General features: G+C 36.7%; 3 protein-coding genes across 4 annotated transcripts; 1 reads left to right on the top strand and 2 right to left on the bottom strand.

The window, feature by feature from the left end:
- Nucleotides 1-802: 802 nt before the first annotated feature.
- LOC114519052 (uncharacterized protein PFB0765w-like) lies at nt 803-3,881 on the bottom strand. The gene is made up of 3 exons (XM_028539104.1): nt 3,419-3,881; nt 2,641-2,788; nt 803-2,240 (listed from the first exon to the last, which is right to left on the bottom strand). Exons 1-3 carry the CDS (start codon nt 3,879-3,881, stop codon nt 803-805), a joined length of 2,049 nt encoding a protein of 682 aa, XP_028394905.1.
- Nucleotides 3,882-4,946: 1,065 nt separating this feature from the next.
- Nucleotides 4,947-6,968, top strand: LOC114519163. 2 transcript variants are annotated; one of them, XM_028539241.1, is made up of 3 exons: nt 4,947-5,764; nt 5,996-6,560; nt 6,648-6,968. In XM_028539241.1, the coding sequence occupies exons 1-3, from the start codon at nt 5,010-5,012 to the stop codon at nt 6,879-6,881; spliced, it is 1,554 nt and encodes a 517-aa protein (XP_028395042.1). In that variant the 5' UTR covers nt 4,947-5,009; the 3' UTR covers nt 6,882-6,968. The 2 variants fall into 2 exon arrangements, with proteins under 2 accessions (XP_028395042.1, XP_028395041.1); XM_028539240.1 differs by having other exon boundaries at nt 6,645-6,968.
- Nucleotides 6,969-7,437: 469 nt separating this feature from the next.
- Nucleotides 7,438-15,449, bottom strand: LOC114519162 (SUN domain-containing ossification factor-like). The gene is made up of 9 exons (XM_028539239.1): nt 15,416-15,449; nt 15,185-15,257; nt 12,655-12,945; nt 11,807-12,006; nt 10,560-11,238; nt 9,150-9,800; nt 8,600-8,985; nt 8,279-8,366; nt 7,438-8,094 (listed from the first exon to the last, which is right to left on the bottom strand). The coding sequence occupies exons 5-9, from the start codon at nt 11,184-11,186 to the stop codon at nt 7,894-7,896; spliced, it is 1,953 nt and encodes a 650-aa protein (XP_028395040.1). The 5' UTR covers nt 11,187-11,238; nt 11,807-12,006; nt 12,655-12,945; nt 15,185-15,257; nt 15,416-15,449; the 3' UTR covers nt 7,438-7,893.
- Nucleotides 15,450-15,965: the final 516 nt, after the last annotated feature.

Genomic DNA, 15,965 nt, shown 5'->3' with positions numbered 1-15,965 from the left:
TATTCCTGCAGGAACATCAGTGTCATCTTCACTCCAGTCATCATCTTGGCATTCTTGATTTTTTGCATCAATATTTATTTTGTCCTTCCTTGAATTAAGTTCTTGTTTGCTGGGGCATTCCTTACGTGCTGTTGTAGCATCATCTGATTTGGACAAACTTTGCCGATAATCGTTCTTCCAGTTTTCATTGAGACATATGCCTTGCTCGCGATACAATATACTATTTTTGGCTAAATAAGTTGCAGCTTGGAATACTTTATGTGGTCTTACATTTAAAGACATGGTACAACTTTTATATTGCAGTTTTCGTTTTAGTTGAACTTTAATTGTTCCAGTTTCACTTGGTAATCTCGGTAAGATATTTACCGTATTTGTAACGTCAGCTGGCACGTTTACAACGTTACCATTTATTTTAAATTGTTTGCCCCTTGGTGCTTGCATATATAAGCTTCAGAAAAGCAAGTCTAGGTGCAACAAGTCTCCATTCTAATGCATTTAAGTCAAAATTTTCTGGAATATCTGGAAATACCATCCCATTTGTTTGGGAGCAGGGAGGCATCTTATTGTTTTTTAAATGTTTTTCACACGTTTTACAGATCCACTCAACATTTTCAACACTTCTTTTGTTAAACAAGTATTGTGCTATTGTAGGTTTTGACATTCTTAGTTTTTCAACAGGATTAACACTATGCTTATACCACAACTGGTCACAACAAGTATAAATATATATTGGGCCTTTGATACATCGGTCTGAAACTTACTTATAAGATCAGAAACACTACTACAATTTCTTCTTTTTTTGTCACGCTGTTGTTGTTTGGCTGGTCTGTAACTTGCATTCTTCAGACTCGGTTTGTCTCAAATTGTCATTAAATATTTGCTGTCTGTGTAGTCGATTTTTTCTGTGTTCCTCGGACTCATTTTCCCTCCTGTTTATGTCACAAATTTGTTGTGCGCGTAGTCGATTTTTTCTGTTTTCCTCAATCTCATTTTCCCTTCTATTTATGTCACAAATTTGCTGTGCGCGTAGTCGATTTTTTCTGTTTTCCTCCATCTCATTCTCCCTTCTATTTATGTCACAAATTTGTTGTGCGTGTAGTCGATTTTTTCTGTGTTCCTCAATCTCATTTTCCCTTCTATTTATGTCACAAATTTGCTGTGCGCGTAGTCGATTTTTTCTGTTTTCCTCAATCTCATTTTCCCTTCTATTTATGTCACAAATTTGCTGTGCGCGTAGTCGATTTTTTCTGTGTTCCTCAATCTCATTTTCCCTTCTATTTATGTCACAAATTTGCTGTGCGTGTAGTCGATTTTTTCTGTGTTCCTCAATCTTATTTTCCCTTCTGTTTATGTCACAAATTTGTTGTGCGTGTAGTCGATTTTTTCTGTTTTCCTCAATCTCATTTTCCCTTCTATTTATGTCACAAATTTGCTGTGCGCGTAGTCGATTTTTTCTGTGTTCCTCAATCTCATTTTCCCTTCTATTTATGTCACAAATTTGCTGTGCGCGTAGTCGATTTTTTCTGTGTTCCTCAATCTCATTTTCCCTTCTATTTATGTCACAAATTTGCTGTGCGCGTAGTCGATTTTTTCTGTGTTCCTCAATCTCATTTTCCCTTCTATTTATGTCACAAATTTGCTGTGCGTGTAGTCGATTTTTTCTGTGTTCCTCAATCTTATTTTCCCTTCTGTTTATGTCACAAATTTGTTGTGCGTGTAGTCGATTTTTTCTGTGTTCCTCAATCTCATTTTCCCTTCTGTTTATGTCACAAATTTGTTGTGTGTGTAGTCGATTTTTTCTGTGTTCCTCAATCTCATTTTCCCTTCTATTTATGTCACAAATTTGCTGCGCGCGTAGTCGATTTTTTCTGTGTTCCTCAATCTCATTTTCCCTTCTATTTATGTCACAAATTTGCTGCGCGCGTAGTCGATTTTTTCTGTGTTCCTCAATCTCATTTTCCCTTCTATTTATGTCACAAATTTGTTGTGCGTGTAGTCGATTTTTTCTGTGTTCCTCAATCTCATTTTCCCTTCTATTTATGTCACAAATTTTCTGCGCGCGTAGTCGATTTTTTCTGTGTTCCTCAATCTCATTTTCTTTTCTATTTATGTCACAAATTTGCTGTGCGCGTAGTCGATTTTTTCTGTGTTCTTCAGATTCATTTTCCCTGGTTTTTATATCACGTATTTGCTGCGCTTCCAATCGACATTTCTTTTGTTGATTAGATTCTCTTGCTATTCTAAAAGCATCACAAACTTTTTGTCGCAACAAGCGTTCGTTCTTGTCTTTTTCAGACTCATTTGCTATTCTGCTTATGTTACGTGACTTTTGAACTTGTAATCTACTCGTCGATGTTCACTTGATTCACTTGCTCTCCTTTGCCTATCGCGTACGTTTTGTGCCCTCAGACGACTTTGCTTGTGTTCATTAGATTCATTTACTCTCTGTTCCTTTTTATATTTGCGACATTTTTCAAGCCTTTCCTTTTTTGTTTCAGCACTTTCTGCATTTTTTCGCTTCAAATAATTCATACGCCTAACTTGCAGTTGCTCTTCCCTACTCTTTTGATCTTCTGTTTCGAGTTCTTTTGTTGTATTTTTATCCTGCTTACTGTTTTTGTCTTGGGCTGTGTGACCTACATTCTTAGAGTTGCTTTCAGTCTGACACATACTCCGAGTGTTTCATTAGTGTCCGTGTTTTTCATGTCCGTGTTTTCCATGTCCGCGTTTTCCATGTCCGTGTGTCCGTGTCCGCGTTTTCCAGCTAACCATAATATACTGATTATCACTACAACAACATCGGTTTATACTGTTTAATTCTGAGTTCCACTGCACGGGCTACATTCAGTGACAATGTAATCGTTTCCAAACACAATTTTGATGTCTTCTTAGTTTAATAATTTCTCGCTTATTTCGTCCTCTGTAAGTTCAGTTAAATTCGTTGTTTTCAGAATTCTTTCAAGCACATTGGCAAAAATTGTTAACCCTATTTCATCATTCCCATTATCATCAGTTGCTTTGATAAACACTTGACATGCGATCTCGAATTTACAATCGGCAATGCGTATGCGTTTAGGAAACCGTGGACATCAAAATAACTTTACTTTGTAGACCTGGATGTATCTTTTTCTTTCAATGTAGACAAGACTGATACTTGTCAGCCTCTACTGACCTGAAACGTTTAACATATAATATAGTTTCACTTGGCTCTTGCAGCATTTCTACCGCCAAAGAATCGTCCAGCGTCTCCATTTCATCATTATCAACTTGTGAGAAAAACAGTACTTGGTGTTGTGGAGAGCGTCTTGTTCTGGTCCACTTGTCTCACACTGACGTTCGTAAAGATGTACACTTTACCATCCTCGATTCTCTCAATTTCGTCTTCCCACAAAGTCAGTGAGAAATAATGTCGTCGTACCGTCATTGATAGTACTCTTCAACATTTTTAGATTCTTCTTTTTAGTTTTCTCGACCGTTTCTCCTTTCTTAACGACGCCTTTAATACGCACCTTGCTGCCCGTTTCTATGTTCTTCTTTACGCCGATTAATGCAACGATCGCTGGTTCTTCGTCGGGAGTGTATTGAAAATTGTACTGTGACGCTTTTGGCGATGCGATAACGGTCATGTCGTTGATTTTGTATTCATCTTCTGTACTTCTCCAGCCTGGACCGATCAGATAGTTCGAGATCTGCACTGGCATTAGAGTTTTCTCTTTCTCCGCCAGAATATCATACTTTGCTTTTGAAAAGCACACGACTCGTACCCGTTTGTCTTGCATTTGTAGTTCGAAGTCGCACCATTCAGTTTTTTTACCTTTTTTTAAAGGTGACAGGTTGTGGATGTAGCCAATAACGGCCGGATTATTTCTTCGCGAAGCCATGAATATCGTCTGATTAAACTGATTCACTGAATCAGCACGGTAAACTGGGTGTGACTTTTTATACTAAAGCGCGTGGTTGACACTACTGTAGTCTAAAGAATGGGCCATGTCATTACCGGAGATCATTGGTGCATGTGTAAAATCCTTTGTCAGTCACAGAAGAATACAATGGATCAGTGAGGATCGGCATATTATTATCACTGTTCATTGCTGATGATTAATGAAGGGGGTCATTCTTTCCTAAATAAGCAGGCTATTTTACTCACCATGCCAATAATTACCACATTCATTGATCATATTCAATGATGGCAGTAAAGCTAATGCTGAAATGAATGACGATGCGTGACGATGTATAAAATAATTGGGATCACGTTCAGACCTCTTCGGCCGAAGCATAATATTAGGTAGAATGACACGGCGTTCCTGCCTCTACTTATGTTTACAGAAACTGATTGTGCATGTGAGCTATATGCTAAAGTTTCAGCAGACAGCATTCACATCTACAAATATTACATGTTACTACTAGAAATTTCTAATAGAAAGTGAAGTGCTGCGAAATGTACATATCGATTTTTATTTAATTTTTTCATAACATAATGTGACACATATCTAAATTATATGAAACATATCTAAAATAGGTTTAATATTTATCATGACGTCACACATCATGAAATTTATCATGACGTCACACACTACATACATACCAAAACAGCGAGATCGTATACGCATACAGAATAGAATGTATGGAGGGGAATTAGGGACTAAATTGTTGTATAATCGTAGGCAATAGGTCGTACTAGATAGGCAATGGGTCCTACTAGATAAGCAATGGGTCGTATTGCATAGGCAATGGGTCGTATTGCATAGGCAATGGGTCGTATTTTTAGGCAATGGGTCGTATTGCATAGGCAATGGGTCGTAATGGATAGGCAATGGGTCGTATTGCATAGGCAATAGGTCGTATTGGATAGGCAATGGATAGCCAATACGAATCTACAACTATATTATGAAGTACTACCTTCCATGCACGCGGGCGCATAAATCATTTTAAATTTTCTGGCCAGCTTTCAAATGTTTTTGGAAACAGCAAATTTATACAATTCATTTAAAACATTTTGACCAAGATATATGTCATCTCGTACATTACAAAACGAAGGTCAACACCAAACGCCGCAGGTACTGTTGACTAACAATTTTAAGGCAGTTATTTGTGATCTACTCAACTGTTTGAATGGTGTAGGAAATCATGATGTTGATGTTGACTACGCTATGTACCGACTTGAATGGCTCATTTCTTTGTGCACAAGGTTTGGAGATTATTTTGAAAGGGAAGAAACGTTCGTTGAGCATCTTCTTCAAGCCCAAGAATTATTATCAGCTATTAATAATTGCGAATTAAGGCAAAATACTTCTAGTTTTTTCATGTACAACGAGACTACTTCATGTACTTCTACTCAAACTAGTGGAAGACCAAAGCTTAAGATTCCCAAGGAACAAATTGAACTTTTTCTTGAATATGGCTTTAAAGTTACAGACATTGCAAAAATGCTATGTGTCAGTAAAAAAACAGTCCATCGACGACTTCGGGAGTACAATTTATCCATTAAAAAGTCTTATGCCAGTTTTAGTGATGAGGAACTAGATAATATTGTTGTGGAAATCAGTTCACAATTTAAAAATTGTGGTTACAAGGCAATGCGAGGTCATCTGCTTGCAAGGGGATTTAAGATACAAGAGGAAAGAGTGAGGCAGTCAATGAGACGGACTGACCCAGAAGGGACTTTCATTCGCGCTCTTCAACTGAAAATTACCCATAGGAGAGTATACAATGTGCCAGGACCACTTGCACTCTGGCATATTGATGGCAACCACAAACTGAAAAGGTGACATATATTTTTTTTTATTAAAATTAATAAGTTTTATAATACATCATGTGACATTTGGCTTTCCTGCCACCACGCACCCATAAAATTGGAGCACTCTTATTTTCTTATTTGGAGAAAAAAAGTATGATGAAAAAGTCATGCATTTCACTAATATTACAGTGGTCTATAACCTAAATATTATTTATAAAGTAACTGGACTATAAAGAGCCATTTTTAATGATTATTTAGGTGGAAAATAATTATTCACGGTGGTATAGATGGATTTTCAAGAAAAGTAATGTTTATGTCGTGCAGTGGGAATAACAAGGCAACAACAGTTTTAAGTCATTTTGTCAAAGCTGTGGATGAACATGGTTTACCTTCCCGTGTTCGTGCTGATCAGGGTACTGAAAATGTCGGTGTTGCACGATACATGTTAAACCATCCAGCTAGAGGACCTGGAAGAGGGAGCTTCATCACTGGCCCAAGCGTTCACAACCAAAGGATTGAACGTTTTTGGAGGGATCTTTTTGTTGGTTGTCTTTATATTTACTACTCTGTTTTCTTCTATATGGAAGAAGCAGGTTATTTAGATTTAAGCAACGAGGTCCATATGTTCTGCTTGCATTATGTATTTATTGACAGAATAAACAAACATATTTCTCATTTTGTTAATGGATGGAATGATCATCCTATACGAACAGCACAGAACAAGACTCCAAACCAACTTTGGATCAGCGGGTTGTGTAACATTGCAGCAAGTAATGACTTGGCAGCACAAACAATTCTAAATCAACCATCACAGGACTGTGAGGTATATATGCAATTGATTTGCATGGAATAGAATATATAATGTAGACTATATCATACTGAAAAATGCATAATCTTTTTTATCCAGCAGTTTTGGTCTGAGTTTGGAATAGAGACTGAAGAACATTCATTCTGTTCAGAAGGAGGGTGTGAAGTTGACCTGCTTGATGTGGGCCAACCCATTTCTGATGATGAGTTGGAGGAGCTAAAAGAAAAGATTCACCCACTTCAAGATGACGATGCATATGGCATTAACACCTACATCCAAGTATGCCTGTTTGTAACAGAAATACTTAACCAATCAACATCACAGTCACCACACTAAATGAATTACAAAATGAAGACTTCTTTAAAAATGTATGTATAAAATATGTAATAATAAATATATTATCCATTAATCATTTTCTTAGTTTAACAGTCACAACAATTACTATCAAGTAAATATTCTTTCTGTTTGTTTTATATTTTGACATAGGTAATTGGAACCATATTGTAGTTCTTATATAGTTATAAGTTAATTTGTAACAATTGTCTGAATTAGACAAACTAGAGAAAAAAAGACGTTATGTGTATGTGGGCTAAAGGGGAACATAATGAGTAATTTGTTGAATGGTTAATTGCGAATTGAGGGGCGTAGAAATAGAAATAAAAATAACCAGATGGGGTAGTTTGGAATTTGTTGGACAACCGCCAACCATGTGGTGTGTTTGAAATAAAATTTTTTTTAAAAAGGGGGTTTTGTTTGTTTATGATGGAGTTCTTCAAGAAACTATGTAGTTGCGTTTGTAGTAATAGGTTGTGTAGCGTTATTGGTGGTGTTTAAGTCAAGGTTATGTAAGGAGGTAGGTAGAAAAGTAAAATTTCATAAAATATGAGCGATTAGCCGTTTTCACATCAGAAGACGAACGAATCGTCTATAGACAAACAAATCGCCTGCTGTCGGCGGTCTGCAGGTGTTCTCTAAATACTGTAGCTGTTTTCACACTAGAAGACCATATGTGTCGTTTAAATATTGATTATTATATTTGAGTAAGACGTGCAAAGTTCAAACAGCTCAAAAATGTAAGCAAAACAACGTACGTATAGAAAAGCTGTGTTGATACTAAAATAATTTGCATTTGAATTGCATATTTGATTGCAAACTGCATTCGAAAACTGCAGAGTGTCTGTGACGTACATCAGTTGTGTGACGTAGTGCTGAGTGTGACGTCATCGTCTAAGACAAGCATTCAAGAAAGCAAGCAAGCAAGCAAGCAAGCAAGCAAGCAAGCAAGCAAGCAAGCAAGCAAGCAAGCAAGCAAGCAAGCAAGCAAGCAAGCAAGCCTCTGACATAGTGGCTACCGCTTACACCGTAGTCCTGTTGAGTTCGAAAACTGAAATTTTGTCGCAAGTTCTATAGTATGAATAAATTGCATCATAGGGATACGAGGAACTTCCTGGTTTACGACTTTTGATCTTGAAATGGCCTCATTTAACTTCTCTTCCAGTTCTTTAACTCTGCTTGTCAGAGCAAGGATAGTGGAATTTTGTTCTAAATTCTAACAGCAAAAAATTGAAATAGGATTACTGCTAAGACGGTTCAGAACACTGTGAAAGATCAGAATATGAGAAAGGCAAATCAGGCTTTCTTTCATGACGAAGTTGACGTATTTGTCGAAATATCTTCAGAATGAATTGGTTTACCCTACTATTATCTTTTGGCACAAAGAATGTTACACATACCACTTTGGTAAGAAACTTGGAGTTTTTTGACAACATGGAAAACTTCTTTTCCATTTTCTTTTGCATTTCACCCATCGACTTTCGGTATCTTTAAATGAAGAACAAATATAATAAGTCTACACAATAAATTTAGATGAATTCTTTAACAAAGACTTCGTTGTTTATCTTGAACTACACTATTTGATATAACAGCCGACTAAATATGTATATGATAATCATAGTGAGTTAAGCTGCAGAATTCCTTGATTTTCAAAATAACTGAAGTAAAATCATATGTAGCTGGCTGTAAAACGTATACTGGATGATAATTTCATGTGGTACCTTTGACTGAGTTCTTCCAAGAACAAATTCGTCATCGTAACATTCTGCTCCAAAGCTTTAATCTTTCTGCTCAATGTAACAAATATCGATTCTTTTTTCCCATATGTATTTCCATTACCAGCCTGAGTCGTGACTGCTTCGGCGTTAATTGTGGGACCGGGATCAAGGTTTGGTGAACTAAAATCCTCCGGATTCCTGGAAACTGTAGCATTTTTCATCTCACATTGCCCTTCGGATAAAGGTGAAAAATCTTGTTCGATTAAACTGGGGTCTGGTAACTCAGTTTGTCTGTGATCTTCATTTAGAAGAACAGCGTCTTTCTGCTCCTCAATGGTTTCAACTTTTTCGTTTACTTCACTACCCATTTTGCTATCTTCCAATTCATCCTGTTAAAAATGTAAATTTTTACATACGTATACTGTAAGAAACAATACAAATTTTGGGGGTCTACTCACAAAAAAATCGTGCCTTAGATTATGAACAGCCATGTGAAAGCTATAGCGTGCAATATCAAACTTCTATGGTGTATATCTACCTCTATGGTGTCTACCTGATGTGCTTCCACTTCTTTGTCTTTACTGCCAACATCTATCTCAATTTCTTTAGTGAGATTTTTCCGACTCGCTTCCTGGTTCGTCACATTCCCCACTAAACTTTTACTGAAGTTAGCGAAACATGCCTTGGCACGCCTAAAATTTCGGCCGCATACGTTATGCACGATTTCTAGAAAAGCCTGATACGAATAAGGTAAGTACTCCGTTGAAACGCATTCGTCTCCAGGCAAACACGGTGGGTTAGGTGCGTCATCACTGTCTCCATGGCAACTTGCCTCGAAGTCTTCTCGAGGCATAAGTTGTACGACAGTCTTTGGTTGAAGGGGTTGACTGGAGTTGTCTTCAGAATACGTGGTTGCATTTTCAGTGGAGTTGTTTTGTTCCTCTGTTTTAACAAGCTTCTTAACTGTCTTCACGAAGTTCAAAACGAAGTTCAGTACAGCATCAGTGGCACTCTTTAGAATGCCTTTGGCCTGGTTTTTATTTTCAGTAGTATTAGATGAAGTATTGAGATCTTCGTCGACGTTAGTGTTCTCGTCGTGAGATGATTCATGTTCTTCGTACTCCTCTACCATGCTGTTGCCATAGACACGAAGTAAGCTCCAAGGACAATAATATTCTGAACCATGGTGAGTTAACTGTTCAATCTACACGAAAACAAATTTCGAAAAATTGAAGTTTAGATAAGCCCCGTTCACATTTGCAATTTTTGTTGCGATTTTGTGCAATTTTCTTCTTTTGACAGATGGAAACGAGAAAAAAGTTATGAATGCTATAATGTACAAGTCACCATAGGCGTACGAGACAGGGGGGCAGGGGGGGCAGTTGCCCCCCCAAAAATTTCGAGAATCAAGAAATTCGGGCAAAGTTCAGCCGAAACTTCGGGCAAACTGAAAGCTAAATTACATAGCTAAAATTTTTAAAACCAAATTTTGTAATATATATAACATATTTGTATTCTATTTCGCTATTTTTGTTATACTTTCTTAAAAGTACATCCGCCGCTTTGCCAAATCTATTGTTACAAATCTGGTAAAAGTTATAATTCGGGCACATTGTGTAATTCAAAAATTCGGGCGATTTTTTTTTGCCCCCCCAAACGAAGTTGCACCCGTACGCCTATGCAAGTCACCTTGTTTGAACATCCGTAACTTATTCACTTATTCGCATCTATCAAAAGGAGGAAATCGCATATAAAATCGCATGTGACGAGTGGATTAGTTACAAACGTTGAAATAAAAGCTCTTATTCACCAGAGCAATCGTAACTAGTCACTCGTTCACATCTACTAAAAGAAGAAAATCGCACATAAAATCGCACCTCAAATTGCAAGTGTAAACGGGCCTTATAAGAGCAAAATTCATTTAAGCTCAACACCCCATAAAATCCACACTTAGTATATATACCTTGATGTACTTTGCAAAAATAGGATCTATTGTGAAAGTCTGGATGGATTTCTCAGGCTTGGCCTCAAATGTCTGCAGTTGACTCCACTCCCTCGTAGGGTATCTTGTGCTGAACGATACTTGGAATTCTTTGGTGGTTGAGGAAAACATCTCAAAATTTGCAAGCTGTAAGGACGTGACTTGGACATGATCACAAAGCTCAACAATAAACCAAATGTTGGCGCTACATGGGTTTAACATGTACAAATCTTTGTTTTCCAGGAGAATGGAATGTGCATTTTGGGCCTCAGAGTTCTTCTCGGGGATGTTAGCCCCACAATCCACGGAGGCGTAGTTGTTTTGTTTGCGTTCTATAGTCTTTTTCTTCTGTGGAATACCAGGGTCTGACGTTCCTTTCTCATTGTTTAGTTGAACTTTCTTCTCCTCTTCCTGGGCAAGAAACTTTTGACTCCATTCATTAAAGGAAGGCATATCCTCCTGGGCAGCCCCAAGTGCATCTTGTGAATTCTCAAGATCCTCTTGTGTGGCCTCAAGACCATCTTGTGTTCCCGGTAAATCCTCGTCAACTTGTAAAGTCTGGCTTTTGCTGTCAAGTTGATGTGTTGGTAATTCACTGGCCCGAGGCATCTCATCTAAAATGTCCTTCTTATTTGATGAGATTGCTTCTTCCTTATTAAGACTATAAATAAAGACGTTTGTTACTTAATGTTTTTATAACACCTTCATCAGGTTGTTCAAAGTTAGTGTATCGAATAAAAACTGATTATAAGAAACTGTGGTAAAGAACACAACAGAGTGAATGTGAACAACAATCATTAATCATGTGGTCCGGAATGATTCATTGATCATGTGACAGGATACATGCAATGCAAATGCAAAAGTGTGCATGGAATGCAAAAACATGCAAGATGACATATTTTTTATAATTTCGATGAATATTGAGTTTTCATATACTTGTCCTTTAGGAGACTTTCTAAATTTGTCCCACACAAGATCCTTTGAATATAGCATTCCTCGGGACTTAAGTATGAAATTATTGGGTGCTATGAGTTGTTCAAGGTTACAGGTTTATAATGTTTATCTTGATCACTAAGCTCACACACCCCACGAAAATTATAAAGGTAGGTACCAAAAAAGACATTTTTAATCCAGAATTTAATTGTAGGAAAAATTGGAGGTGCACACAGAGGAATGTTGACAGGTAGACAAATTTAGCGCTGCAACTCCCAACCCCCATGATCACAAACCTGAACTGTTGATTTTCAGAGAGTTCAACATTCTCAACTCCTTCTGGAATCTGCCTTTGCTCCTCCCTATCTTCAACTTTTTCCAGTTCTCCACCATCTTTATCACTGGCTTTTCTGGAGGATGTTTCTGAAATGTTATCCTTGTTTCCTGCAATTTCCACTGCAATGTCTTTATCAGCAGCATTACTAGAACTGCCCACCTAAGCATATAGACCTTGCTTATTTTTGTACTCTGGTTCAGGCACAGCTGCTGCTGCATAATTATCAAATACTAAATATGGTAAACATCATACTCTTCTGACAAAGGCCCCTAGGTCAAAACATTTAGAAGTGTTTCTGTTCATTTTAGGCAGGTGTTATACTAAATTTGAAGCAAAGTTATGTAATTAACCATGCATTTTTTTAACTGCATAGCTAGTTTCCTTCCACTGAATATATTGATGATAACTTATCATTGCTTCATTTTTCTTCATTACCAGCATATTTTCAGATTGCTGTAGAATCGCATAATGATGAATCTCAAACACTAATGACCCCACCTAATGGCAAAGCCAACATGAAAATACCCCCCTTGAATGCATTAACTGGCAATGTATTATAATTTAATCAGCCTAACACCAGATAATTGTATTTGCCTGTGAAGGAATACTACTAGCTAGCAGGTTAATGCACAGAAAATGGGGGCATCTTGACAGTCAATATCATAAGACAGGTTATGTACAATTGACTATTAGTTTACCCTGATTTTGGCATTGGATCACAATGAAAGGCTGGGCATGTCTAGACCTAACACCTTATTGACCAATTATTTTATTCAATGCCAATGGCTAGGCATATAGATACCCCACCTCTATCTCCTTTTGGTTTTCACCAGCTGATTTAGAATCATCAATGTTAGAAATAGGTATTTCCACGTCAGGGATTTGTTTAGCAGTTATTATTTGATGTTCTATGGAAGACTCTGCATCTCCCCCTGAGACAGTTGATATTACTTGTGTGTCATCCCAAGGGGTGGCTGGTGCAATTGCAGGTCTTGTCACCAACGTATTTAGCTCTACAATGTCATGAATAATGGTCTGTGTCTGATGAATTAATGCCAAATGAGGAGTAGCCTTTTGTTCGGTGAAGCCAATATTTTCCTAAGGTTAAAAAAGATTTGTAATGTATCATAATGATATAATAAAATGATATAATAAAAAATATTATTATTAACACTCTTATTGCTAACTCAGCTGGAGTAAAAAATCTGTACATATATTTGTACAGTCTGTTGCTTAAATATTTTTTTGACTTTGGCTTGTCACATTGTGTAAATTAATCGATTAAACTGGGAATAACTATAGAATACCCCACCACATGTAAGTGTTGTTTTCCTGTGGCTACCTGGCAACATACATGGGAACATCTCTTCCTTATTCCTATACCAACACGACTACATGGCTACATGGCTACGTGACTACATGGCTACATAGCTACATGCGTGGCTACATGGCTACACAGCTACATCAGTACGTGACTACATGGCTACGTGACTACATGGCTACATGCGTGGCTACATGGCTACATAGCTACGTGCCTAATGGCTACTTGCCTACATGCATGGCTATATGGCTACTTGGCTACTTGACCACTTGGTGACCCTAACCCTAACCTCCAACCCCTTACGTAATTAAAATTCCGATACTTACTAATTCTGCACAAAACCATTAAAATACCGAAATATTAAAATACAATCTTCTCAAAATAGAACCTTAATTCCAATAATTAGCTAACTTCTATTATTTAACGTCCTATAAAACAACCAGTTGAATTACTTTAACTTAAACGCAGTGTTACTCACTAAAAAGCCTCCTAAACAAGCACCTTCAAACTTTAAATACCGTACAACCCTAAATGTAACCAAAAATATATACACGTAGCCACATAGCCACGTAGCCAGTAAAAACTAGGTCAAATCAGGCTTGACCAGAATCAAACAAAGCAACCAACCACATGCTGACATTTGTTTGACAATGACAACTAATGAATACAGATATTAATAATAATTTAAATACCAAGTGGTAAATGGTGTATCCTAAGTATTGTATAAAGAAATCATCAAAGTAGTCTTGGTTATGTGAAGAATATCTTCTTCCAAATACTAAATATATAGCATATCGCTTTTCATTTGCATTTAATCCAGATGCTTGTTATATAATGATACAACCATTTGCAAGCTTCCATTAACCGCGCACTCGAAACAAGGTTTTAAAACGTTTGAATTAATAAGATTTTCAACGGAAACACATTTGTTTTGACATTCAAACGTTTTCTGGGAGGGGCCAAAACAATTAGTTTCGCGATCAAAACATCACACTTTTGCCTATAATTGTAACCAAAATTTGTAGCTTTGTTACGGAGTTTAAGATAAACAGACATGGTAGATATAGACATCTTATTGCTCAAGAATGGATTTACAATTAGTAAATTCCCCTAAAATTCTCTAAATAAAGATGAAAATTGCGAACGACGCAAATTTCATATTACAAAGTGTATCCCGATCAAAATTGATAACTTTACATCGTTCATAACCACCCCCCATAAAACACTTTCACTTTAACAGTAAACATTTTCAGTTCAGACTTTGCATGTACTATGACATTGACATCTATGTGTGATATATAACACATATATCTGTAATATTCTCTATTCTATATTTTTGGCTACCTTCTTGATTGACTAGTGCTTAATATATATACTAATTGCACCTGTCAAATCACGGATATTTTCGTCACTTACGTAATTTTCATCTTTATTTAGAGAATTTTAGGGGAATTTACTAATTGTAAATCCATTCTTGAGCAATAAGATGTCTATATCTACCATGTCTGTTTATCTTAAACTCCGTAACAAAGCTACAAATTTTGGTTACAATTATAGGGCAAAAGTGTGATGTTTTGATCGCGAAACTAATTGTTTTGGCCCCTCCCAGAAAACGTTTGAATGTCAAAACAAATGTGTTTCCGTTGAAAATCTTATTAATTCAAACGTTTCAAAACCTTGTTTCGAGTGCGCGGTTAATGGAAGCTTGCAAATGGTTGTACATGAATATAAGCAAACATATCATTTCATTTCAAACAATATGTCTAGGAGACGTAACACTTCGATGCGTACTAGAAATGCTTATACTAAAAGCCAGACCCTTTGTTATAGGTCAAATTGCAAAAAGCTTCGAAAGGTTTTAGAAAACCGAACAAAAATATATCTGCGACTGTAATTGTGACAAATGTTTAACCACAAACCACAAAAGGAAGCTAAAAAGTAAATGATTCACCATCGGTTATAGTTAAATTGCTTTAATTAACAAGTTAGACAACCAGAATTCGACTTCAGATATACCTTTTCTGTGAACAAGCTTTCTATGTCTGATTCAGTTTCTTGCGTATAAACCGGATCGCCTCGTAGTGCAAACCTAAGATTTGGATACAAATATACCCAGTGAAATTAAATAAAACCGAGATTATTTCTAACGTTCTTTCACAATTGTACAAAGTGGAATAATATATATTTGTCTCCCTCTCAAATAAGAGGTCTAAAAACTGGAAGGTATAAAATTTATCGCCAGCTTACCAACATAGTAGAAACGTCAACCATAACGTTAACTGTATCATAGATTAATGAGTATAAGATGGCCAACTCGCAGTGATTTCTGGGTTATACTTTCATGTTTTAATTGCGCATGCGCTAACCTCTGGTAAGTGTTTTTGCGTGGATTAATATAGGAAAACACTGATTTTTTGCATAGAAACAGCGATTTTAAAAAATATATTTGCCCGATTTGTTTATTGCTTTCAATTTTTGGAAAATGTACTGGGGCCGGTTGTTCAAAAGCCGGTTAACGCTAACCCTGGGTTAAATTTAACCCGCTTTTGAACAACCGGCCCAGAGTTGATATTTTAAACGACTAATGGCATAAAAAAATTACTTGGACGGCCAGAAAAACGGAAAAAAAGATGCAAGGAGTGGAGAATTCGCAAATTTGAAAAAGAATGCTTCGAATGGACTTACAAGACTCCAAAAACAACATCAAACTAAACTTAAAATAAGCTGAAAAAGTATTCTACGTATGAAACATCGAAGAATCCCAAACTAAAAAGGTGAGTGGATGTCATTTAAACTC

Source organism: Dendronephthya gigantea, unplaced genomic scaffold (assembly GCF_004324835.1).
Source record: "Dendronephthya gigantea isolate DGI-Jeju-01 unplaced genomic scaffold, DenGig_1.0 000012F, whole genome shotgun sequence".
NCBI classification, from domain to species: domain Eukaryota; kingdom Metazoa; phylum Cnidaria; class Anthozoa; order Malacalcyonacea; family Nephtheidae; genus Dendronephthya; species Dendronephthya gigantea.
The sequence above is the reverse complement of the archived record's forward strand: the minus strand, read 5'-3'. Positions and strand labels throughout refer to the sequence as shown.